Consider the following 27,574-nt stretch of genomic DNA (forward strand, 5'->3'; position numbering starts at 1 on the left):
CTACAGTCTTTCATTCCCTGTGGGGATGATGTGAGATGCAGCTGGATATGAACAACCCCCTCCCCTCAGACAGGCGGACACATACACGCACGCATGAGAGCGCGTGCACACACACACACACACACACACACACACACACACACACACACACACACACACACACACACACACACAGCGCTCTCTCTCTCTCTCTCAACACATACTAGGGCAGGGGTGGAGAGTAGCAGATAGGAGGAGTACACGAGAGGGGTGGGGGGGGGGGGGGGGTACTGTATATCTCATTTGAACTGTTCATGGAGCTCCACAGCACTCACTCACACACATACCCATTCTACCTCATTCTCTCTCTCTCTCTCTCTCTCTTTCTCTCTCTCTCTCTCTCTCACACACTCTCACACACACACACACACACACACACACACACACATAGACTCATACACTCTGAGGCGACTTGGCAATGCGAGCGAGCACCCCTGTGGGATTATAGCTAACCTGGACCCCTCAGCGCTCATACCTGCCAAAACTTGACAGACCAACACGAGGCAACAAAACGCGCACCTTACAGGCATACAAACACAGAGAAGAAGTAACAGGGATAACGGACGGGCTACAAACAGTTTTTGCGATTGCTTGTGTCCGGTCGGAGGATGGAAAACACATGAGGATCAGAGTGAAACGGATGGGGGAAATCAGGAGGAAGAATGCTGCTGAGTAAAGTTTGTGGATATTTGTAGAGGGGAGCTGAACCCATGAGTATTGTGGGAACAACTGAGAAGGTTTTGAACTCATTGCACATCTCAGAGAGATCAAAAGGTACATTTCTATTTGTGTGTGTGCGTGCGTGGTTCTGTTCTGTTCTGTTCTGTTCTGTTCTGTTCTGTTCTGTTCTGTTCTGTTCTGTTCTGTTCTGTTCTGTTCTGTTCTCATTTCTCACTATGCAGGGCCAAAAAAAAGTAAAGTAAAGAGTCAAATACGATAAGCTATATTACCACATTTCTTCGGTAGGGACCAATTAAAGCTCACCATGCATTATATTACCATAATTCGCCACACAATACAACTCACCTCAACCGTGGCCGTCCTTACTGCGACACGAAGTTGAGCTTTAGCCTAGGTTTTTTGAACATTTTATAAATTATCTTTTATGATGATGCACATGGGTTACAGACAGTACAATGTCTGCTGCCACTTCCCCAAATATTGACAAAACGATATAATCAGCATAAATGTAAACATACAATTATTACAGTATACAGTATTGTCCAACAAATATAGTGTAGATTTTTGTATTGTTCTTTTTTTTCAATGTCTGTTCTGTGTTTAGCCTTCCATCTTCCATGGCCCTCAACCTGCGCTCTAATGCCCAACTCTCAGCCTGCAGGTACAACCCGGGGCTGATGGGGTCTCGAAACATCACGGTGGTCACCAGCCCCCTCTCCTCCTCCAACCTCTTTCTCTTCATCCTCTTCTCCTCCATCCTCCCCTCCATGCGGCCTGCCCTCGCCCAGGACCTCTCAGCCACCGAGACGCCGGTCGAAGACAGCGCCACTCCGTCTTCATGGGTGCCCTACTCTGTGACGGCCGAGTTCGAGCTGCCGGCCAACCAGACCGCCACGATGTCGGGCTCCGACGTCGCAGCAGAGACTGCTGCCCGGACCACTCCCCCGCCCGCGGAGACGGGTCTGTCGACGGCCAACAGCGGGGGGGACGGCGACGACGAGGACAGCCCCCCATCGTCCGGGACACGTTGCATGGGCTACTACGACGTGATGGGCCAGTGGGACCCGCCGTTCAACTGCAACGCCGGCGTCTTCCTATACTGCTGTGGCACGTGCTTCTACCGCTTCTGCTGCCAGTTCCGCCAGCAGCGCCTCGAACAGAACATCTGCTCCAACTACGACTCGCCCATCTGGGCCAACACCGGCAAGCCTGTGGCCACCGCCACCGAGGGCCAGGCTAACGAAGACCGAGACCGCACGCACCTGGTGGTCTACATTATCTGCGGCGTGGTGGCTGTCATGGTGCTGGCTGGCATCTTCGCCAAGCTGGGCCTGGAAAAGAGCAGGGGAGGGGGTGGAGTTGGGGGCGGAGTCGGGACGGACCTCAGCAATGCCAGGTGAGTAGTAGGGGCCATGGGGGTGGGGGTCGGCTGAGTGTGTGTGTGTGTGTGTGTGTGTGTGTGTGTGTGTGTGTGTGTGTGTGTGTGTGTGTGTGTGTGTGTGTGTGTGTGTGAATGTTTGTGTGTGTGCGTGTGAATACAGTGTTCCTGCATGCATTTATGGCTGTATGTGCATGTGTACATAACATATTACGTGCCCTTGCATGACACACACTGTGCGCATGTAAGTATGTGTCTATGTGTGTGGGGGTATGAGGTACAGTAAAGATCATCCTAAAGATGATCCTGCATAAGTTCTCATAATATTTGTATTGGATGATGACCAGCACCTTGACCTTCACAATGCTCAGTGAGGGTAAAAGCAGGACAATGACATGCTGTAATTATTGTCTGAAATGAAAGTATGTTGACAGAAATAAGAAAAAGAGTGGCTATTACCCAAGAGCTGAAAGGAAACAAAATTACAAAAAGGATGATCAAATTTGCCAAATTTTGACATTGACATTGTCTTGCTTTGCTTTATGTTTTGTTTCTTTTTTTACACAGTGAAGTCCATACACATGTCCGTGTGTATGGACTGCATTCATGCATTCATCCATATTCATGTTCATAAATCACTTACTCATGTTTCTAATTTTCTTTTATCGTCTTTCTTTTCTCCATGTTTTCTATTTATTTGTGTTATTTTGTATTTTATTTAATCCCATTTACCATTTGCTTTGCTTGTAAGCATCACTTATATTTGAAATAAACAACAAAAAGAATGAAACCTCGACCAAACATCTCTCTACTAGGATTTGTTTTAACTTGAAAGGGAAGGACTGTGCTAGTCTGAAATAATTCCATCTTAAAAGGTTATTCTCTCCTGAGATATTGACTTATTAAAACTAAGTCAAGGGTGTGTGATATGATGAAGACAAGTAAAAAGTCAATACCAAGTACCTCCATAAAAACACAAACATGTTCTGGGCCAGCATTTGATTCGTCTTGCTTCCTGTAGCTACAAAAAGCAGATAGACAGGCATTGGAAATGAAAACAATCCTCTATAGAAAAGAAAAGTAATGAGCCGTCATTACTTATACATTGACAAATTTAATATTCAATCCCCGTGTCCCTCTCGCCTTGCTATCACACAGGCATACGTACGCATGCATGTGTGTGTGCATGCATGCAAGCACGTCCACATACTGTAAGCAGGCATATATCTTCCACACACACATACTCACACACACACACGCGCACGCACGCACTCGCGCACGCACACGCACGCACGCACGCACGCACACACGCACACACACACGCACACACACACACACACACACACACACACACACGTACCCACCCATGTACATACAGTACAGTATGAACACACTATTCACTTCACGTGCACATACTGACACAGACGCATCCACATGCCCCTGCAAGCTGCAACATTATGGTGCTGCAGCGGGTCAGGTTAAATATGAGGTCCAGGGTTAAATCTGCTTCCCTTAGGACACAAATACCACAAATGTACACGCAGCATGAACTGTACTCAAACCCCTTTTAATCGTTCATTATCCCTCCGTCGCTCTCTCTGCCTTCCCCCATCTTCCTCTCTCTGCCTTCCCCCATCTTCCTCTCTCTGCCTTCCCCCATCTTCCTCTCAACCCGGCTCTTCTTAAAAGGTTTATTCCAGAGTTCTTGCATGTCGTAGCTTATTTATTATGACTTTTGACACACTTGACATTACTGCAGACCATTTTCCAAAGCATACCATGGTTTGTTTGGTAACTAATAGAAAACATTGAGGAACCCAATCTCTGCATGTACTTGCATGCAGCAGAGACTTGCTTGAAATGGGTAATCCAACATACTCAATGTCACTATGCCATTATGTACTGTTTAAAGTCCCATTACCATTCCATTACAGTTCCATTACCATTCCATTACAGTTCCATTACCATTCCATTACAGTTCCATTACCATTCCACTGTTGCATTTTAACACGCACATTGATCTGACCAGTCCATCTGAAAATAGTCCCTGACAAAAGATTGATGAAAGAATGAATGACTCAGTGCTGTTTAACCGATATGACTCAGTTATTCAGGTAAGTTTGGTAATAATGACAAAACAAAAACGAAATAAATCCACTAGCAGAAAAATATTATTGTCTATGTTCACGATCAAAAATATAATAAACTAGAAAAAGTGCCCTTCTGGGCACAGGTCTCCACCAGGAGGATAGGACTGTGTGAGATGTTTGGCAAAATGTTTAGGAGTAATATAAACATGTTTCTTGTTAGTTTTTTGCAACAATTTTCTTCATTTTGTTGAGGAAATGCAGAGCCAGATCACTCATAGCATGAGGATAGAATTCTGGATGAGCAGGACATGTGCAGCATTTTGTACAAAACGGGCCACTCCTGGAAGGCAATGTTAGCCAATCAATGTAGAATCTGAGAAATCCAACAGACTCGTCTTGATCACATGACTACAGAGATCATGTGTACCGATTTGCGTGAGATTTGGATGAAATCTGTGCGACTAACATAAGCAATATGTTTTGCAGAAATCGGCCTCATGGTGGCGCTATAACCGGCAGATGTGGAGGGATGCAGGGACAATGATTTTTCCATGGCCTCTAGGGAGTGCGCATACATAAGTTGTATACAGATCGATGCAGTTATAGCTAAAAACAGGAATTGGCCTGTTATAGCACCACCGTGAGGCTGATTTGGGGAAAAAATGATTGGCATGTCGTCTTCGGCCTAGTGGAAATGTGCGTGTATAATTTCACGGAAATTGCACACTGTTTGTGATTTGTGGCATGATTTTGTTCGAAACGGACCAATAATGTGAGCTTTGGAAGCCAATCTTAGCCAATCAGGATGGAAGATGGGAAATGGTGCAGATCCGTGTTGATCACATGACTATGGAGATAGTGTATACCGAATTGTGTGATGTATGGATAAAATGTGTACGAGTACTCTACAGAAATGTGTTTTGCCTAAATCGGCCTCATGGTGGCGCTATAACAGGCCGTTGAGGAATATTTGGGGCAGAGGTTCGTCGTTGGCATCCAGGGAGTGTGTGTGCAAAGTTTGGCATGGATCGGGCCAACGGTGGTGGAGATTAGCTGGTAACAGACGGACGGAAGGAAGGAAGGAAGGACGGACGGACGGACGCACACACACACACACACACGGACGGAGTGCAAAACATACTCTCTCCCCATGCCTTCGGCCTGGTGGAGACAATAAATAAATAAAATATTGGTGTGTGATATATCATATCACACACCATTGGCAGATAACTATTGCCAGGATGAAACATTTCCTGAAGGGCAGCACCTCATTGAAACAGAAACCATCCAGAAGCATAAACACACAGATTACCCTTCCAAAGATTAAACAAACTGCAATGAGATCACTGCATTACCGTTCTCAGGGCTCCTTTTCCCCTGACACAAATCCTTGGTCCGAAAATGTCTGTGTGACTAAGACCGTGTGTCCTGTGTGTGCAGCTCAAATATATCCAACAGCCACTCCAAGTGGAATGTACTTAAGACCCTTAAGAAACATACACACACACATTTTACACAGACAAACTGTACAGTACAATGAGTACATACTGTACATGTATGCAAAGGTGCCGTATGTACCTTGACTCACTACACAGTAGAACATACTGTACACTAACATGTTTACAGACAGACACATACAGGCACACACACAAAACATGTGATTTAGTCTGCCATACAAAGCCAAAGTGCAGTAAAAATTGAAAATTGAAATTGAATTAACTGTTCTTGTGGTAAATGTGTTTGCCCCAAAATCCCAACGGCTATAAATAAAGGTACTAGGACAGTATAGTTCAATTAACCTCAATTAACCACTATTATACTTTGTTGTATGCCAAAATACGCAATCGTCAAGTTCTCAATACACATCAAGACACGTGAGCTTGTAGATCTGCCATTTACACACAATGTCATTAAGATATTACTGTAGGCAGCCTGTATATGGTAGAGCTCAGAACTCTCTTGGCCATACAGTGAAAGGTCAGCCTAGGGTTAGCACTGTAGGCAGCCTGTATATGGTAGAGCTCAGAACTCTCTTGGCCATACAGTGAAAGGTCAGCCTAGGGTTAGCAGCATACAGCATACAGCATACAACCTGTATATGGTAGAGCTCAGAACTCTCTTGGCCATACAGTGAAAGGTCAGCCTAGGGTTAGCAGCATACAGCATACAGCATACAACCTGTATATGGTAGAGCTCAGAACTCTCTTGGCCATACAGTGAAAGGTCAGCCTAGGGTTTAGCAGCATACACACAGACCATTAAATGGGGTCATGTGCAGAGAACCAACATGGAGAAATTAATAGCAGTCACATGATCAAAGATGTGTGCATCCACGTGTACATGCAGTAAATGAAGGGGACTGCTCATAACTCTGACATCCCGTTTGTCCGACATACGTGGCCGGTTAAAACTAACCTGTGGCCGGTTAAGACTTACCCGTGGCCGGTTAAGACTTACCCATGGCTAGGTCTAGGGTTAAGGTTAGGTCTAGGGTTAGGGTTAGGGATAGGGTTAGTAATGCGCAAGTCGAAGGAACGACGCACCATTGGAACAATGAGCCATTGGACAAATAACACGGCACCATAAATGAATGTGTTACTCACGGCATGTGTAAGCTACGACACACATTGTGTATATATGCATCAGTCTGTGTTTGTTTGAATGTTCTGTAATCTATCCGTGCCTGTGCACTACTGTATGTGTGTGAATGAAAGAATGAATGATAGGACTTTTGGCTGTAAAGTTATGTAATGGGGACATGGCCACTTATCGGTCTTGACCTTACTTATGTGGTTGTGGCCTATTGTGCAGCCAGATAAATACCCAATACCAACATGGACATATGGATTACTGTCACACACCACAAATGGAATTGCTTTTCCATTCCGCCACTCTCTCTTTCTCTCTGCCACTGTTCCTCCCTGTCTATTCATCCGTCTCACACCCTCTCAGCATACAGCACACACACACACACACACACACACACACACACACACACACACACACACACACACACACACACACACACACACACACACACACACACACACACACACACACACACACACACACACACACACACACACACACACACACACACACACACACACACACATTCCCTTTGTTGACCTTTCTGCTGCTAATTTAACTTTGGCTGCATGGTTTTTTAAGGGAAGTAGAAAATATGATGAAATATTGAAATTATCAGATAATATGCAGGGTCAAATCGACCGATACCGATATATTACATTATTATATATTATACATTTATATTTAGCTCATTGCTGTTTTTTGTTTTGTTTTTGTATTTCATTTTCAAAGCCATTAACAGTCACATTATTATTGCGTCAATATTGGTGAAATATCGGTGAAAAGATATCAACCAAGTTAATGTGTTAAGTTTGTGAACAAAGCTGCACAAATCACAATGATTCAGTGGCGAAGCTGCACTATACATATACACGTGGCATCATCCCTGCTTTGACAGACTGGCTGCTTGTGGGCATGAATACCAGCACGGTAACGCTCCTTTGGCCAAAGAGAAATCATGTTTTTTCTAAATATTTCAAGTACAAAAACACAACAAACAAATCAGTTTTACATGCAGACTCAGAGATTATCAACTACGATTCAACTTTCACTTCATTTTTGATGGTTGTGCAGATTGTCATTGTCAGATTGTTTTGCTGCTTTCATTTATGGCCAGAGGTGCTTCTGTCTGTGACATCATGCATGTAATGTACCGTAGCAACGTGAGCTGTGATTGGTCTGCTTTTGAGGGGACAGACATACAGATAGACGTACAGACAAACCCTGTGCAGGCGGCTTAGCAAGAGAGAGAGAGAGGGGTGGAGTTGAGTACATCAAGACGTTCCTCAGATAGACATGTTTACACCGAGAGGAGGTGGTCGTGGCTGTAGTCATTTCACTCTGACCCCTCCACATACAGTAAGCACCACCCCCCAGGTCCTCTCCTCTTCCATGGCTCTGCCTCACCTGTAACCCCCCCCCCCCCCCCCCCTTCCTGATTCTCTCCAGGGTTTGGCTGTCACACGCCATCTCCTCTCACCTTTTACCAATGTGTGTGTTTGCGTGCGTGCGTGTTTGTGTGTTTGTGTGTTTTTACTGGATGTATGTTTGTGATTGTTTCTGTTTCTGTCTGAGTGTGTGCATGCATGTGTGATGGTGGTAGAGGGCATTTTATATTCATGTTTGCTTATCTTTCTAACGGTATGTATCCACACACACATTTGCACATGTGTGTTTAAGTGTGCGAGTTTGCAAGGAAGTTTGTGTAAATGCACGTGTTTGATCTGCATCACTGTTTCCTGCAACGCTTCCCCAGAGTGAAAGCACAAAGTCTATACAGGATGTGCCAACTCTCACCCCCAAGCCCTGTTACCTTTCCCAACCTTTCTTTCATTTTCGCTTCCTCATTCATTCCTGCCAGGCTTCTCTGTGCCCACATTTATATGTGGGCCAATGCCCACTAACTAAGGGATGTGTGTGTTTGTTTGTGTGTGTGTGTGTGTGTGTGTGTGTGTGTGTGTGTGTGTGTGTGTGTGTGTGTGTGTGTGTGTGTGTGTGTGTGTGTGTGTGTGTGTGTGTGTGTGTGTGTGTGTGGCAGAGAGATAGAGAGAGAGAGAGAGAGAGAGAGAGAGAGAGAGAGAGAGAGAGATAGTGTAGCAAGACTAAAAACAAAGTCAAAGTTTACCAAAACAATATTTTATAGAAAGCGAAATGGTGCATTTTGCACTTGCGTAAAGCCATACAGGGGGTGCTGAGGGGGCTGCAGCAGCCCCTGGTGTTTTTATTTTTATTTTGATTGATTGATTGAAATATTTATTAACAGTTTGCAGAATTACAGTATTTCAAGCACAACTCAATACAAAGACTGTTCACTGTGAGTGGACGACCCAATAAAGCATTACACTTGTTTACAAGAGGGTCCACCTTGTTCAATTCATCAAAACAAAACATTTAGAGATGTACAAATAGACACTTCTATATAGCCAAAGAACAGAACAGGAATTCATCATAAAGGAGGTAAAAAGGGAAAAGAAACATATACAGTGAGGGGAAAAAGGCGTGGGGGAGGTGGGGATTCCGATTTTACGGAGGCCAGTTTCAAATTGCAGCCGTCCGTAGGTGCCCTTTGAGAGCGGTTGGTAGGGCGTTCCACATTTTGGTGGCACACATTTTTGTGCCGAATCTGGGTTGCACATGGTTCGTTGCACTTTCTCTGGGGTTGTGGGTGTGGACTTAACATTAAGGAAGTATTTAGACAGGTACATGGGTATCTTGGTGGTGTATCAAATCTTGTGGACCAGACCCATTGCAAGATGCTGTACTCTGTCGTCGACCCTAAGCCATTCCAGCCTGTCAAAGTGGGCAGGGGTGAGGTGGGTTCGGGGGGTGAGGCCAAGTAGGAGCCTGACTAGTTTGTTTTGGGAAGTCTGGAGCCTTGTTTTAAGGGCCTTCGAGGTGCTGTGGTACCAAGAGGTGCATGCGTAGTCGAAGAAACCTTGTACGAGGGCTCCTGTTAGGGTCTTCAAGGTGTTTTTGTTGACCAGTGAGGAGATCCTGTAAAGGAATCTTATTCTTTGGTTGACTTTTTTGATTACGTTGGTGGCCATTTTATCACCGGAAAGATTAGCCTCCAGGATGGAACCTAGGTAGGTCATTTCATCTTTTCGTGTGATAATATTGTCACCCACTCTAACCAAGAAGCCATCTGCCTTGCTGAGCTTTTTTGATCCAAAGAGAATAGATTCAGTTTTTCCCAGGTGTAAGGATAGTTTGTTATCAGCGAGCCAGGTGCAGATTCTACCGAGTTCAGAGCTGAGGGCCTTTTCAACCTGCAGTTTGTTCCTGTCCGAGACCAGCAGTGCTGACTGCTGAGTCATCTGCGAACAGGAACAAGTTGCAGTCACAAGCTGATGTCATGACGTTTACATATATTAGGAACAGTTCTCTCCCCTCCAGGTAGGATTGCATCCAGCTTACTGATGTGCTATCAAAACCAATTACTTTTAGCTTGGTGAGGGAGATTCAAACCCTGCCATGTGTCGACGTCAGCAAGGGCAGTTAGTTCCTAACGCCAAATCAAATGGGTTCAGATCTGAGCTGTGCAGAAATGTTAAAATGTGTCGTGCATGCGTCATTGACCGTCTAGCCTCCGATTTGCATACTACATGCGGGGCTCTTTAATTTTCAATACAATACAAGTAACTGTAAAATGCAACACACACTTTTGGTGAAATACTGTAGAACACTGTCCTTGTATATGTGTGTGTACACTGTACATGCTGTACTACGTGCTAAGCAACACATTTTTACACCATTTTGGAAAAAATTATAATTGTATGCACGTCTCTCTCCTTCTCCCTCATCTCTCTCATCAAGCTCTGGTCTGACATCACACACACAACAATGGCTTAACAATTCCTAACAATGGCAATTTGCGCTGACGTCAGACAGACAGTTCTAGTTCACATATAGGCATATACTGTACACAGATCTGTGCTGATATCGGACATGTCAAGTCCATATAGGGGGGGGGGGGGGGCATACAACAGACACCTATAGCTATAGAGCGTGCATCCGCCTGGGTGGGTGACGGAAGACTGCTGGGCGAGCGTTGGCGCTTTGTCAGAACAGGTCAGTTCATTATATGGAGATCTAAGGGTTGCAGCGGGGGCAGTGTCTTGAGTGTACAGGGTTTGATGAGGGCCCAGGTAGGGCCGGGCCTTATTTTTTGGGCCTGTTAAGAATTCTAGTTTTTGCCAGCTGCCAGGCTGCATTAATAACTTTGGGGCCAGGTATCATGGACAGGTATCAGTCAAAAGGGAGACATCGAAGAAGGACGAATGGGGAAGGTTCAACATATGGAATGTCAGAACAGGTCAGCTCCATATATGGAGATCTAAGGGTTTGAGGTTTGAGGTCAGATGTAGAGTTGCTGGCCAATATTGATGACATCAGGGATCTCCATATATGAACATTCCCATATATGGGCTTAATATTGATGACATCAGGGATCTCCATCCATGATGATGTGATGTCACGTAATGTCACGAGCCATGACCATATATGGAGGTGTGGGGTGACGCACGGACGGACGGACGGACGGATGGACCAACTGACGGGAAATGCACGTTTTCATAGTAAATGAGACCTGCAGTCGCAATTATATTATTTATAAATGGGAGCTAGAGATAAAGTGAGAGGTACACAAAGAGACATGGAGACACTCCGCTGTTGTACTGTACTTCCGTGCTAGTGCTGCTGAGTGATTATCATTAATTGGTATGCTGAGGGTTTGGAAACTGATAGTTACAGGGCATTAGGAAACTCCCGTCTCACAGTCCCTATGACCCTAATCTAATAGGAGAGCAAAGACTATAACTATAGGCCACGATGTCACAGAGTCACACATTCATGTCATTACATAACGATGAGAGTGTGCATGTAAGATACACCGCGATAATACATAGTGAAGGGTCATTGTTTGTTAGCCAAGGATTTAAAACCGTGTAGAAAGTATTTACAGTAGTTTATGGTGTCTGTCTGTCAAGACCCACAAAACTCTTTACACGTCTTACACTTTCTACTGTAGAGTGCATGTTGAAATGTGCAGGAATGAAGCAGAGGCAGACTTATACCCATGTGATCAAGGTTCAAGGAGTTTTTGCGCGCGTAGGTCGCAGTTTACTATGAAAACCTGCACCAGGCGTCTGTCACACTCAAGATACATCCGTCACACGTCCGTCACACTCAAACCCTGTGCACTCAAGTCATGCTCCATATATGGCCAGTACAGAATTCTTTCCATATGTTGATCTGACCTCATAAAACCCTTAGATCTTCATATATGGAGCCGACCTGTTCTGACATTCCATATGTTGATCTGACCTCATCAAATCCTGTAGTGTACACTAAAGATACGCTCCATATAGCATGTGTCATAAGACGATCATCACCTAGAATGATCTGCATATATGGAGCCGGCCAGCAACTCTACATCTGACCTCACGGAAACCAGATTAATAGTGCAACTCCTGCTTCTTAACTGAGCCGTATTAAAAAGCTCTGTTGTTTCAGCCCTAAAGGGCGAGGTCACGCTTCTCACCCTCAGGCGTCTTACTGGCATGGTCATTCCATACGAATACAGAACGAAATTTGTTTACCCAGGTCCTGGTCAGGCAAAAAGACATCTAAACGTTTCATAGGAATACTCTGCAAGTGCAAAAAAGCAATTGTAACACCCACTAATATTGCACGTGCTCATGAAAAAGCAGCAGCACTAAAACAACATGAAACAGTTTGTGTGTCACAGACAGTACAGTTCATAATGCAGAGTTTATGTGTAGTCTCACAGATGGTTCAAGGTAGAGGTTCATGATTCTCACAGTCACAGGGAAGAAGCTATTCTTCCTCCTGGTGGTGCTGGCCTTGATACTACACAGCCTCTTGCCCGAAGGGAGGGGGGACAAGGCTGTATCCAATGATCTTTTGGGCAGACTTCACCACCCGCTGGCATAGCTCTTGGCATATTTTAAAATTATTTCGCTGCCTGCAGTGCTAGGTGGTAGCATAAGCACAGCTAACATGTGCCAGCATTGAGTCCCATACTACGAGCCTCCGTTTAATTTCCGGGTTATCATCAGGGTGGTGGGGACTATTGTTGTGAGCAGTGATCATTAGCATTAGCACCTTACCTCTCGTCAGAAACGGTTACATGTCCGTAGCCATGCGAGACAAAGTCACAAATGAAATCCGATCATAGGATGGGCGACAGCTCACCATGGACAGGGCTCAAAGCTTTAGAGATACAGGGCATTGAAAATCCTGCTTTTAATGGAGATAAATGGAGTCTGGATGTAAAAATCCCATAGCTGGTGGGGACGGAGGAGTTGCATAGCAACCGAAGCAATGCTAAAAGTTATGGCAAAATTATTTACTGAATGATATGAAGAATTTAAGTAACAAAACATGAGTGGTATACTCCTCACTGGTCAACAAAAATGCCCAAATCATCTCCACTATTCCCACTATTGCTATCACTATAATCCCTGGCGCGAGTTCTTGCAGCGATCCTTGCTCTGTGACATGAAAAATGTGGGGAGATGACAGGAATTACAGTGACAAACATGTCTTGGAGATACATTCAACTGATAAAGTGATATTTGGGAACTTTGTGATGATACTGAGTGAGACAAGAGTGCATTTTGCCAAGTGGGTCAGGACTCGAAAGTAATTTGAGAGACAATCAGTTAAGTCTTAAGAACAGCTCTGACAGGAGAACATCGTGTTCACTCTTACAGTACGATGAGTAGGGACTTCACAGTTGAGAAGTATTACTTTTAATACTGTATATGGTGATTGGTCCAGTCAGTGAAAGTTCTGTTATTTCATAAACTAGATCAGGGGTGCCCACACATTTATGACGTGAGATCTACTTTCAAAATGACCAGCTCAACAAGATCTACCCACTGAAAAAATAAGTGTACAATTGCTGAAAATAGTTTAAATATATAATGTACCTGGGGGGGCTTTGGAATAGGGAGGGAGGAATTATGACAGGCAGTTTCTGCTGTCAAAATATGTCCCCCCCCGTATTTAACTTAAACGCCCAATGCATTCTCAATGGCAATAGCACAAACTTTGGCATGCTACTAGTCCTACATACTTACACCTAGAAACCCCATTCAAACCTATTTAGGTTCATCCTACGGTGGACATGTTTGCCTGAAAAGAAATCTTTGAAATGTTTCATAGTTTTAGAAATATAGTGCTTTCAAATTTGAGAAATTCTCAATGGGGCTCAATGGCAGATATTGGCACGTCAAAAAAGCACTTTCACCTAGAAACTCCATTCACACTTTTTATAATTCAGCTTACTGTGGAGACACATGCTGGAACTTTTTACTTTGAAATGATTTGTAGTTTCGGAGTTATTTAACTTAAACGCCCAATGCATTCTACTAGATACTTGCAGCCTAGCATTTTAAAAGTGACACAAATCGTTTAAACTAGCAATAATTTGAGAAGAGTGTCACAATCACATTCCTAAATGGTAGACTAGGAAATAGACATGTAGCTAATTCCAGATCAAGACTTTTATTGTGGCTGGTCAGATAGCTTAACCTGTGACTAAACCATCCTTTTGCCTTTCCTCACATACAAATGCAGAAGCTTAGCTCACTCCAACAATTAGCACACTCTGAAAACACCAGCAGCAGTTTGGTTGCAGATGTCCAATCAGAAAACGGTTTGCACAGTGAGCTAAGAGAGAGCAGAGGCCCACGGCACCCAACAACACAAAGTCAGAGATAGGCCTACACTAGTGAGAGAGAGAGAGAGAGAGAGAGAGAGAGAGAGAGAGAGAGAGAGATAGAGATAGAGAGAGAGAGAGATAGAGATAGAGAGAGAGAGAGTACAAACCGTATGTTTGATGTGATGATAGATAAACAGGCTTATTATGTGTGACACCAAAAAGCATTTTGCCAAAAACTCTCCATTCCAAGCACTTTTTGGCATCTATGACACCATTAGTCACGCATACATCACACCTACATTACACACCGTTTTTAGAGCTGTGTGGTCTCGCTGCAACACAACATTGGCCCAGAGCCATCTAATAGAAGAGTTACGATATTGAGGGGGCAGACACCGATAGAGGAGCCTGTGTGTGTGTGTGTGTGTGTGTGTGTGTGTGTGTGTGTGTGTGTGTGTGTGTGTGTGTGTGTGTGTGTGTGTGTGTGTGTGTGTGTGCACGACATGCGTACACATGTGCATGTTCATGCATTCACACAGGTTGTATTTACTGTATTTTGCACAAAAAAAGGCACGCGCATGTGTGTGCATGACCATCAACAGCGGTTGGGAGGCTGCTGTAATATATACATGCACATGAGTTTCGATGGCTGAACAGAGGAAGCGTTTGAATTATTGATCAAAGGAATGAATAGCATAAAACACTGAATTCAACAAAGGCAACGACAGCCCCAACACGTTTATATAAAGTGATGAACATGTGTGGCTGTATTCCACGCGGAGGGAGGGTGTGGAGATTAGAGTTATTGTCAGCTAAGGGTCTGTAGGGAGTTACATGGACTACATGTGCATGAACTGATCAATAGCTGTTACACCCCAAAACTAATGTCCTGTGAATCTTCACAGGGTTTTGAATATCAAGCTCAGTCCCACTGACTGAAATGAAGGTGCATGTACACATGTACAGTTGGACACATGTATGTGCATGTGTGCAATGCAAATACGCCAGATGCTGTTGTTACCTCAGTCCTTGGGTTACAGGAAGCAGTTGCAGTTTTGGGCACTTGCTCATGGGAATTGTTTCAGCAGTGCATCTGCAGTGCATCTGCAGTGCATCTGCAGTGCATCTGCATCTGCAGATGTGGCACTCCAGCTCACAGCACTCTCTCTCTGTCTCTCACACACACACACACACACACACACACACACACACACACACACACACACACACACACACACACACACACACACACACACACACACACACACACACACACACACACACACACACACACACACACACACACACACACACACACACACACACACACACACACACACACACACACACACACACACACACACACACACACTACCGGCAGAGTAGTTCTGGAGCAGCGGATTGTGTGTCCCTGGTTTTTCCCTAAGGGACTGATCGAGGGTAGTTACTGGGACCTAAGTCGGGACTTGATCACCCCGGCTGGGTCACCCATGTGAGGGGTATGATGTTGGAAGACCCGAAACCCAGAGGACCTTGGGATACATCACTGAGGATACGTCCCAGTTGCATCCTAGCAATGTTTTTTAGTTCTGGTGTGTGCAACCTCTTCACCTATTCTAATTCAAATTAAAAACTATTATTAACATATACGTCTACTACACTGTCAGTGGTGCTAACTACTGCAGAAGGTCCACTTTATGCACCTGTCCTGCAGCTCAAATAGGGCACAGGGGGAGCCTATGGTTTGAGTGACTATCTTGGGGGGAAATAACATGGAGAAACATGCCAACTAAAGGCCTACAACATCCAGTGCAATATGTAGGAACATAGACAATTCACCCAAGAATTAATTCCAGTAACATCTCTTTCCATTTCTCTCGTTTTATAATAATTTAACCATAAAGTACAGAAAAAGTCAGTCAGAGTGGATGTATGTACCAAGGCTGTGTTTAGCATAACAAGGACTTTTTATGGGTTGAGAAACAAACAAAAAGAAAACATTAAAGCTTAATAAAGCAAATGCCAGCCACTACAACTAGTACTCACACACCACACCAAACTGTTTTGGTCCAAAACGGCCTGGCCAATCAGCAGCAGCTAGAGGCGGGATCAAGACAGCACTGTGTATGTCTTGATCCCGCCTCTAGCTGCTGCTGATTGGCCAGGCCGTTTTGTGGCCGGGCATCAAGTCTGCCTGAGAGTTCCCAGATGGGAGCAGGAGGGGGGAACCCAGTGTACTCTCTGCTGCCCCATCTGGCGGAGTCAGGTTAGAGAAGGGCACCCTTGTATATAACTCTTTTCAAGATTTCTCTGTAGCTACCTCTGGCCCTCGCAATGGCTAGTTTCACCCTCCTGCACCGCCCTTGTCCCCTCGTGTATGTGTATGTCTGCAATCATATATAAACTGTTATGTCTGTGTGTGGGATGTGTTAAAATAATATGACTTGTTATTCAAGGAGAATTGGTCTAATGACTAAATTGTAGAGAAAATGCTCAAGAAAATTAAATAAAAAGGTAGTTCCCTGACTGTAGATGTTTTGTGTGTTAAACTCCACCAGGACCCTGACTGACCTGCTGAAGCAGCCTGGAGGGGACATGACCTCAGTGGATGTAATGTTGGCCAACTCCCCTACAGGAGGGAGAGCCAATGGCATCTCAGCCCGGATGCTCCGCAGCCGGAGTGGTGAGTTCACAATACAGGCATCGGTAAAACACACAGTAAAAAATGTTTAATTTAACTCTGAGTGTATACAAATGTAACCAAATGGAGAGAGAGGGGTATTTCTGGCAGAAGCTCTTGAAGGGTAATTTCTCCATTCTGCTACAAAACAGCACAGGTATACTTAGAATACACACACACACTGACACAAACTCGCATGATGCAGATTATGGGGAAATGTCTTCCCTTAAATTGTTGTACTACTATACCAATTATGTTCACTAGCTCAATGTTGAGTTGTTTTATATCGTTTGTAAAAAGATATCCAGCACATGGGGGGGGGGAGAACGTCAAATATTGCTTTGTACAAGATCAAGAGGAAGTTGGCTGGCATTGGGGACACTCACTGCGACTCTGTGAGCCAGGCACTCAAATGTGCATCATTGCTCAACAGGGGGGAAGCGGGGAAGCTTGAGAAATAAAAAGAGCTGTTGTGAAAAGAGGGGAGGGAAAATAGAGAGAGAGAAAGAGGAGAGAACGAGTGAATTGAATTCGATTGAATCAACATCAGTAGGTAGAACACAACACACCCACACACAAGCCATGCTGTATGCAGTGATTACTATGTTAATGTGGACAGGGAATTTACCCATAGGGGCACGTGCCAATTCTGCACATCTACATACATTAACCTGCAGCCAACATGGATTTGTGCATTGGTTATGCATTTGTAGGATAAAAGTGGTGTGTGTGTGCGTGCGTGCGTGCGTGCGTGCGTGCGTGCGTGCGTGCGTGTAGGGCAATGCTAGAGGGTCCACTAACTCTGACATCCCTAAATGTAGCACTTAGCAGAGCTGAGCTCTAGATGGACCAGCTGGAGAGTTAACAGATGTAGCCTATGTATGTATTATTGAGCTGTATCGGTTTTTCCATCGTAAACTAAGCGGCAGAGTGACTCTATGAACAAATAATTCAACTTTTCAGTGGCGTTTTCCCATACTGGGATATGTAACAGCGAAAAAGATAATGCCAGGTGCACTTAAAATGTTCACTACTGAAATCTTACAAGACTGCAAGGACTAAAACATTAAGATATGTAGCATTTTCAGCCAGTTTAGTTATTTTATCTATTAACTATGTCTTGTGAAACTGAATATACATAGCCTATGTATAATCATACATAGTTTACTTGCAAAAGCGAGTTAACTCTGTTGTGCGGTACTCTTTTCAAATGTACACATCAGTCCTATGGAAAATAAATTACATAGTTTAATGTTGAATGGGTGGTATAGAGCACCGAAGTCTGACGTCAATATAGGTAGGGCGCAAGTCCACGGGTTCATGTACTTTTTATTTGCATTGTAATCCCCACAGGAGGATTTTAGATCGCCTCATATAAGAACTGTTTTTGAAAAATAAACATGTCATCCCGGCCGTTTCATTCATATGGATATGAAGAATCAACTGACTGAGAGAAAACGTTAAATGTTAAATGTTACTACTGCTGAATTAGTTAAATTTTCGCTAGAAACAGACGGTATCAAATATGAGTGACTGACGGTCGTAAACGACACAGAGCCACCTCCCCGACAATTTTGCAGAGACACTTTGTTTATTTTTGGACCACAATGCTTATATGAGATGATTTTAAGATGACCCCATGTTATTCTCCATAGAGAAATTACTTCCGTGAACCAGGGGATGAGCGAGTGACGTCAAGACTTCGGTGCTCTATGGGTGCTCTGTGACGCAATGGTAAAGTAGCTGACTACTACCATGGAGGCTGGGGGTTCGAACCCACCGTGGTGCATCCGGCTTTGTTGAGTGTCTATACGAAAACAATTGTCCTGCATGTGTTCAGGGAAGGGAAGACGGGCAGGGATGGTGATAACTGTTAAGGAGCTTGCTGCTGTGTTTTTCAGATAGTCCTTGCAGGCTGGTGCGTTTTAAGTGGTACTACCACTTCATTAAGGAGTTGTGTGTGTCTGTCCCTGGCTGGGTCTGTCCCTGGGTCTGTCCCTGGGTCTGTGCCTGGCTGGGTCTGTCCCTGGGTCTGTCCCTGGGTCTGTCCGAGCACAAAAATTGCGTTTGGTTGGTTGGTTTTCACAACCAAGTGTCACTGTTGCGCAGCCTAACACACACACACACACACACACATATATTAAATGTATATATGATGATTTGGGGTGTGACAGTGCAGTACAGTGACAGTACAGTACAGTACAGTAGAGGGACCCCCTGGGGACCCCGACACGGTTCCTCTGTCATTTCTCAACCGTTTTGGACGCGGGCGGCTCGCAGGAACCGCCCCTGGATGTACCGGGGACCCCCCAGGGACCCCCACACGGTAACTCTGTCATTTCTCGACTATGCAAGCTTCCTAACTGCAGTTGTCTCAGCAATGGGTTGAGACCTCTGCAAACTCTAGAACTGTACAAACCAAGCACCTGAGGAAGATTCAATGCCTACAGTTGAACAAGACAGTTCTGATGAGGAAGAGGTTGCTAGTTCAATATCATTGACTGCCAATGATGTCTATAGACGTAATTTCAAAGCCAACGCACAGACCGCCATTGACATCTTTAGACATCATGTGGTGTTGTCAATGTTTACGATAGAGGGCGCTCTTCCGCAACCTGTGAGTTAATCTACGGCTTTAGGATCAGAGGATAACAGGTGAAAACATGATCAAAAGAAGTCCAAGACGGTTTAGTGTAGTATAGGACATTTTGGATTTAAAATTACCTTGACATTGACGTATGACACATGACACTGCACTTAAATTGCTTCAGTCACCTCATAAATCAACTCGGCACCCCAGAAACCTATACTTTGATGGCAGAATCATCCAAATCGGCCCATTATTTGCTTAGTTATGCCATTCACAATATACAATTTATATCAGATAAAAGGGTACAACAAGTATACAGCTGCCATTTTGACATTGCTATCACATCATTTCATAAACTACAGACATGTAGCAATACAAAAATCACATTGTCCCTTTGTCCCTTTTCATGGCAACGATATCCGATAATGAGGCATCTGGCCTATAGACTATTACCTGATTAGCGGTTTCACTCAATCTTTTTGGCTGACATTAGCATCAAAGTCTTGGGTATTTCAAGGAAGTCAGCAGACATTAGAGTCAAAAGGTAAATTGTATGATTTATATAACTGTTTACGCTTGGCTGTTGATGAATGATGATGTCAGCCAAGGACAAGAGAAAGTATTTTTGTCTGGAACTCTATCACAAACATCGGGGCACTGAGGGGAAAAATGCTTGAAGCTAAAAAAAAAGAAAGAAAGAAAAACAAAACGCTGACCCCATTTACCATAAAATAACTACCTTTTGATGCTACTACTACCGGTAAGTACCATCAAGCCAGAGACACATATTCTTAGTAGGATACTTTAGCTTACATTGCCCTTATTACAGTAAATGTAACCAACTGAAAACTGTGGTATAACAAATAATTTACAAACGGTTATGGTTTTACACTTCAAAACGTAGTAGACAAAAAGCACGCACGCACGCACGCACGCACGCACACACGCACACACTTTCAAGTTATTTGACAGTGACAGGTGCTATGCACGCTCAGCTTTAATGCTTTCCTCCTGCAGTGATCTTACACACACAAACCCAAACCTCTTAGTGCTTTCCTACTTTTTCATGGTTATGAACACATACAGGACAACAGCACATGCACAATGTGTGTCCATCTAGCCTACACACATTAGCACATGTGTGCACCATGAGTCACACTAAAAGTAATATTTGAACCGCTGTAGTAAACTACTGACCTGAAATGAATTTAGCTCCAGAAGCCATCACTCTAGCCGCGGCATTGCTTTCTGCATTATGACTGGTGCTGCTGCTAATGCAAATATCTTATAGCAGTGGTTCTCAACCACATGGGGTCCTTGAGGATATTCCCCAGCTAAATTAATTAATATTATAGCATCAAAATCCTTTTAACCACTTTAACCTGTTGGCTATTTGAAACAAGCTTGCATCGCTATTTTAAAAGAATTTACATTTTAACAGCACAAAATAGATGAAAATGGACAGTACTGAGATTCTTTGAGCTAGCTAAGTTTAATAATAGGCTGTATGGGTAAAATACATGGGGAGAGCATGCATGACTTAAATGTAGGCCTTCACAATTAACCGCGAATAATACAATACATAATAATACAATACAATACAATTCATACAATCAAAATTCTATGCTTCACAATGATGTAATCGTGAAACTTGCCAATTAATTCACCTTGCTTGCAGTTGTTGTATTCTTCTCACTACTTCTTTAATATAACCTGGTGTTCTGGTTTAAAGGAGTAGTTCACCCAAGAAATTACATATTTTCTATCAATTACACATCCCATGAAGCCTTGAATTCAGGGAGATTTTTTGTCACATTCCTAAGCCAATAATTTGATGACCGGGAGACTCAGACTCGATGGAAACAGATTTATTTGCTGAAGCATTCATAACTGAACAGATACCTGTAAATATTGAAATAATAATGTGTGGTTGTCACAAAATCCAAAGGCACACCTGGACTTGTCTCATGGCACACCAGTGCCTCGGCCCACCATTTGGGAACCACTGCTCTAGATGAATATATCCATCCCTTTTATCTCTCTCTTTCTCTCTCACATAATACACACAGAAAGAGCTGGCTCCACTGTCCATCTCAGGTAACATCACATCGCCACAGCCCTGCTATATTCAGACATGCTCAGACAGAAGGGCCAGGCCCCATAGGCCCTGACCCTACTATGTTCAGACATGTTCAGACAGAGGGGCCAGGCCCTTGGGGCCCTGCAGGCCCTTACAGTGACAGACAGCCAAGCAGAAAAGGGAATACACTGGTGGTTGCCCTTCGAACTGCTTTAATCACAGTGCACACACCATGCCCAGAGAGCTAGAGAAACAGAGGAGATATTATGCAACTCATTAAGCATTGTTCTTTGCTTCAAGAGGGTTGAAACCTCACAAGGTGCACTTACTCAGTGATAATTATTCGAGATATTATGTATATGTGCCACCACCATGGCATGGAGATCTCCAATTCACACTATCAACCTGTATACATACAACAAGCAAGAGCACACTTGCTTGTTGTCACACACTCCCTCCGGCCTCTGCGATACGCACACCGAGTTTGAAGTCGATATACTATACAGCAGGGGTATTCAACTAGATTAGGTCGGGGACCACAACTGTAGAATGATTGTGTGTTTTTGGATATATACACCTGAGAATAGACCTATTTGACAGAACGAGCGTCAACGAGCACTAGCTGAAAACACACACACACACACACACACACACACACACACACACACACACACACACACACACACACACACACACACACACACACACAAATATATATATATTTCCCGCTCCACGGGCCGCATTTGGCCCGCGGGCCACCAGTTGAATAGCCCTGCTGTACAGGAAGGACAGATGCACTGACACACATGCATGCAGATATTTGCATAATTTATAGTTAGGCACCGGCCTATTCAGAAACAATACACCGGGACACCCGTCCTAGGTCCAGAAGCCCCACTGCAGCTGCTGTGCCCACTCCACATCCCACCACCATCTGATCTCAGACCGAGTGTCATCTACTGGTACATGTCCTGACTACACCAGTACCAAGCCTGGTGCACTGCTCAAGAGGCAGAGGAAATTCTGTCTTGGGATTTGTTTGTTTGTTTGTTTGTTTGGGGGGAGGCACTGTGGTTGCTCCTTTTCAGTACATGAACATCATGAGTATTAATTTACTGACATTTGTGTACTCATTTGGACAGGGGACAGAGAGCGGTGCCACTTTACCTTACCTTTGCAGTCAACATTCCTTCTCTTCTCGTTATGCTTTTTTGTAAATATGGTTATGCTTTTGGTTAGTTTCCTAGCAAAGACACTCAGCATTCATGGAGGTATGTCAAGTCCATTCTAGCAATTCATGCAACAAGTGAAATTCTGGCTTGAAATCCTCACATTCTCTCTGCGCCCTTTATCACCAATCAATCAATAGCATCAGTGTAGGCAGGGGCTATGGATATTTATCGTTAAACTGTGCAACGAGATTGACCAGACAATGTATCTCTGCTGAGTTGTGAAATGTGAAACTGTGTGTTCAACAGTGGTCTGTTATTCTTAACAGAGTATTCACAGAAGTGCTGTTTAATTAATACATAACAAACTAGAAATGCACTCTATCGAGGTGCCTTGCACACAAGTAGTATGGCCTACTTGTGCGCAAGCAGAGCATGCAAGTACTGCTATCTCACACTAACTGATGTCTATTACAACTGCTGTTCTAAATCTTTTAGACCGTTATTGACCTTATATGTACCAACCTTGCAAGGTACATAACGTAGTTATGTCACCATCAACAGCCAATAGTTTGGCCAAATATGGAATGTTGATCAGGTCAGCTCCATACAGTATATGGATATATGGAGGTGACAGTGGGGGAAGTGTCTTGAGTGTACAGGGTTTGATGAGGGCCCAGGTAGGGCCGGGCCTTAATTTTCGGGCTTGTTGAGAACTCTAGTTTTCGCCGGCTGCCGGCTGCACTAATAACTTTGGGGCGGGCCTGTCTAGAGTTTGAATGGACAGGTATCAGTCAAAAGGGAGACATCGAAGAAGAAGGACGGGTGGGGGGGGATCAACATATGGAATGTCAGAACAGGTCAACTCCATATATGGAGATCTAAGGGTTTGAGGTTTGAGGTCAGATGTAGCCGGCTCCATATATGCAGATCTAGGTGATGATCCAGTCTTCTCCATATATGGCTATCCAGGGTTTGATGAGGTCAGAGTCGTGATCTTCATATATGGAGACGGCCATATATGGTGGTGTGGTTTAATGAGGCGTGACCATATATGGAGGCGTGATGTCACAAGACGAGGTGTGACCGACCAAACGACTGACGGGAAATGCAGGTTTTCATAGTAATAGCCTACCACTGCACTGCGAAGCTGGCATGGTGTATGCTAAACATCAACAGACTCAGCATAATGCAGACACACAACACAAGCATACAAAGACATACTTATTAGCCATAGACATACACCTCGTACAAATACAAAATAGGATCCGTTCAATAGATAACTTTCATGAATTTTCACTGTGTTTTGAGGAGTTTCAGTCAGGCTTCCAGGCATTTCACAGCACAAACAGCTCTTTTAAAAGGTGACAAATGACTTATTACTTGCCAGGGATTCCTGTGACTGTTCTATTTTAATGCTCCTTGATCTTGGCTCCGTCTTTGACACTGTTGATCATTCGATTTTAATAGACCGCTTAGAAAAATGGGCTGACATTGAGGGAATAGTGTTCCACAGATCAGATCATTCTGGGTCCCCTTCTGTTCTCTATTCACATCCTCCCCCTTGGTAATATTATTCACAATCACAAAATTAACTCTCACTGCAGATGGCAGCTTTACATAACAAAAACCCATTGCTGGATGTCTCAGAATTTCTTCCAGCTTAATGAGGCTAAATCTGGAATTATTTTTGGCCACCCTAATTCCACACTCTCCTTCCGGTTTAGTTAGTTAGTTTAGTTAGTAGTTTACCATAAATACTTAATCACCAGCAGACCTTGAAAAGGTAATTCACACTTTTGTTTCATCATGTCATCATGTTGACTTTTGTAATTTCGTATAGTCTGGCCTCTGCAAAACAATTACACCCATCAAATGTTAGGAACATCAACATTTCTATTGGAGGTTTGGCACTATTGTAATTGATTTAGCATTGATATAGAATTCCAATAACAGCTACACATGCATGATGCGAGTGCCTCAGAGCAGACGTGAGATTCAGTGTACCTGATGCAAAACAAATCACACACACACACACACACACACACACACACACACACACACACACACACACACACACACACACACACACACACACACACACACACACACACACACACACGTGTCTTAAACTGATTAGTTACACTATCGTATAGAAGTGTAGATTAAGGTGTGTGTGTGTGTGTGTGTGTGTGTGTGTGTGTGTGTGTGTGTGTGTGTGTGTGTGCGTGCGCGTCCGTGCGTGCATGCGCGTCCGTGCGTGTGTGCACCAGGAGTCTGCGCTCTGCACCAAATTCGGACAACCCCAGTTATGAATTGCCCTCATGTGCGCTTCTTTAAAAGTCCAATGCATGCAGTAGCCTAATTAAAATGATGTCTCTTTTTCCACTCTCTCTTCATCTTTCCATCCTTCTCTTCAGAACAATACCATCTCAACAATGCAGGTTATGGTCCGTATGGTCTTCCACACACACACAGCAACCACAGCTCCCTGGGCCTGGGTCTCAACAAGTACACCTCTCTAAAAGCCGTTGGTAAGCACACATCCACAAGTCCACTGGCTCATTTGTGCACACAAGTCAGTTACACACATACACACATGTTGATGCATATGTGCTTGTCACGGCGCTGAGGAAACGCTGAGGAAACGCTGATCAAACGCGTCACACAGTGATAATAACTCCTATAGACACAGTAACCTTTTGCATAGTCCCAAGGCTGTGTAGCTGTCATGTAATGATGCTCCCCTGCTGGCTCCCTGAAACTTGATATTAAAATAGGTCTAACATGCTGCTTCTGCTTTTCTTTAGCTGACCATGGGGGGCTGACCAAGTAAAGGCTAATAAAAAAATAAGCCCCAAAAATAACTATCAAGTGATAAACCATCACTTGTTCAATTTCAGTCTATAGATCCCAAGTATATCTAGTCACCTGGGCTTGTATTCATCAAGTATTTCAGAATCACTCATGCTGACATTTTGACCAACAAATACTAGAGGTAAGAGATGGTAATGAAGCTGCCTAGAAGCAATTAGACATTTTCTGATAGTTTCTCTTGCAATTACCGGTACATTAAGTACAGTACACAACTTACACTGATCTGTCACATGGTCATGATATGTGTATAGCATAGTTTGGCTTTTAAAGTTATTGGCGTTTCCCACTTGGAAAAGAGATGGAAATATCAATGAAACAAACCATAAATAAAATAACAAATAAATATCTAATCACATTTTGTCATGTAGTTATAAATAGGATGATTGTTCTATGAAAAGATAAATGTTAAAATGTCCACCCCAGGCTTGACTGTAAATTCTTAACAAGGCCCACAATGAGATTGAGTCTGACAGCCTTGCTAGAAGTGCCCAATGACACTCTGGACTGACCGTCTGTCAAACAAGCCTGTTATATTAGATCACCCAGTTCAAGATGTTTGTTGTCCCCCATGGGAAAGTTGGTTGCAGCCAGGCATAAAACACAATATGGCCTCCAACTGAACAAAAGATAAATGAGCACACAACATACACGTCAAAATACACAACATAAAATATATACAACTAAGGAATATTGTCACCAGACCATGGTACTGTAAATAGGATATGACTCAAATGATAATGTACTATGTAAGCCTAATTCCTATTAGTTTTTGACAATCTTCATGCACTAAACATGCATTAATTATTGTTTTCTTTATGTGTCCCTGACTCTCTTTCACCATAACACACTTTCTCTCTATCCCTTCCTTTACTCTCTCTCATTCTGTCTCTTATTACTCCCTCTCTCTCTCCCCCTATTCACCCCCCCCCCCCCCAGCTGACACTGCGAATCGTAGCTACTACAAGAGTTTCCCTCTGATGGACTTCTCTCACTACCAGGCCGCTCCTCCCCCTATTCCAGCCTTCCACCACTCATCATCCATCCATCAACACCACCACCCCCAGGACAAGTCCTACCTCCACCAGGCCCCGCTTGGGCCCCACCACCTGGCTGACCTCCACGCCCCGCTCTCCATCTCCATACCCCCCAACCACCTGGAGTACCAGCGCCTACCAAAGACCATCACGCTCCCAGTCATCTCCGGCTCTGCCTTCAAGGCCTGGGAGTCGAGTGGCCGCCACGTCCAGAGGCAGACATCTGTGCCTGGGCGCACCTCCTCGGCTGCCGGCGGGTACTACCACCATCCCTCGGCCCGAAGGCACGCCTACTCCACCCGGCGGCAGCAGAGTATAGAGAACATGCCCGACCTGTTCGGACAGCAGTACACGAGGCCCTACGGAGGAGGGGATGGAGGAGCGGTGCTAGGTCAATTCCAGGGCCATGGTCACCATCTGCCCCACCCTTCCTCCTACTACCACTACAACAGGCACAAGAGCTACTCCACCCACAGTAAGACTGAAGTGACCGTCTGAGGTTCCAGGGCCACAGGGACGAACCAGTTGTTAACTCCGTACTAGGCATGCTGGCCGCAGTGGTCTTCAACAGGAGATAAATAAATGAAAGCCTGTAGCGGGAGGAGCAGGATTAAAAGGAAAAGCAGCATGGCCAGTGTTTATAGTACAATACAAGTTGTAAATGCCTGGTTGTCTCA

At 44.2% G+C, this 27,574-nt stretch overlaps 1 protein-coding gene across 1 annotated transcript; it reads left to right on the forward strand.

Annotated features, from left to right (window-relative positions):
- Positions 1–481: 481 nt before the first annotated feature.
- On the forward strand, positions 482–27,550 carry shisa8b (shisa family member 8b). The gene is made up of 5 exons (XM_079493343.1): positions 482–813; positions 1,375–2,116; positions 17,026–17,150; positions 25,407–25,520; positions 26,800–27,550. Exons 1-5 carry the CDS (start codon positions 750–752, stop codon positions 27,393–27,395), a joined length of 1,641 nt encoding a protein of 546 aa, XP_079349469.1. The 5' UTR covers positions 482–749; the 3' UTR covers positions 27,396–27,550.
- Positions 27,551–27,574: the final 24 nt, after the last annotated feature.

Source organism: Electrona antarctica (genome assembly GCF_951216825.1).
Source record: "Electrona antarctica genome assembly, chromosome: 22".
Lineage (NCBI taxonomy): Eukaryota > Metazoa > Chordata > Actinopteri > Myctophiformes > Myctophidae > Electrona > Electrona antarctica.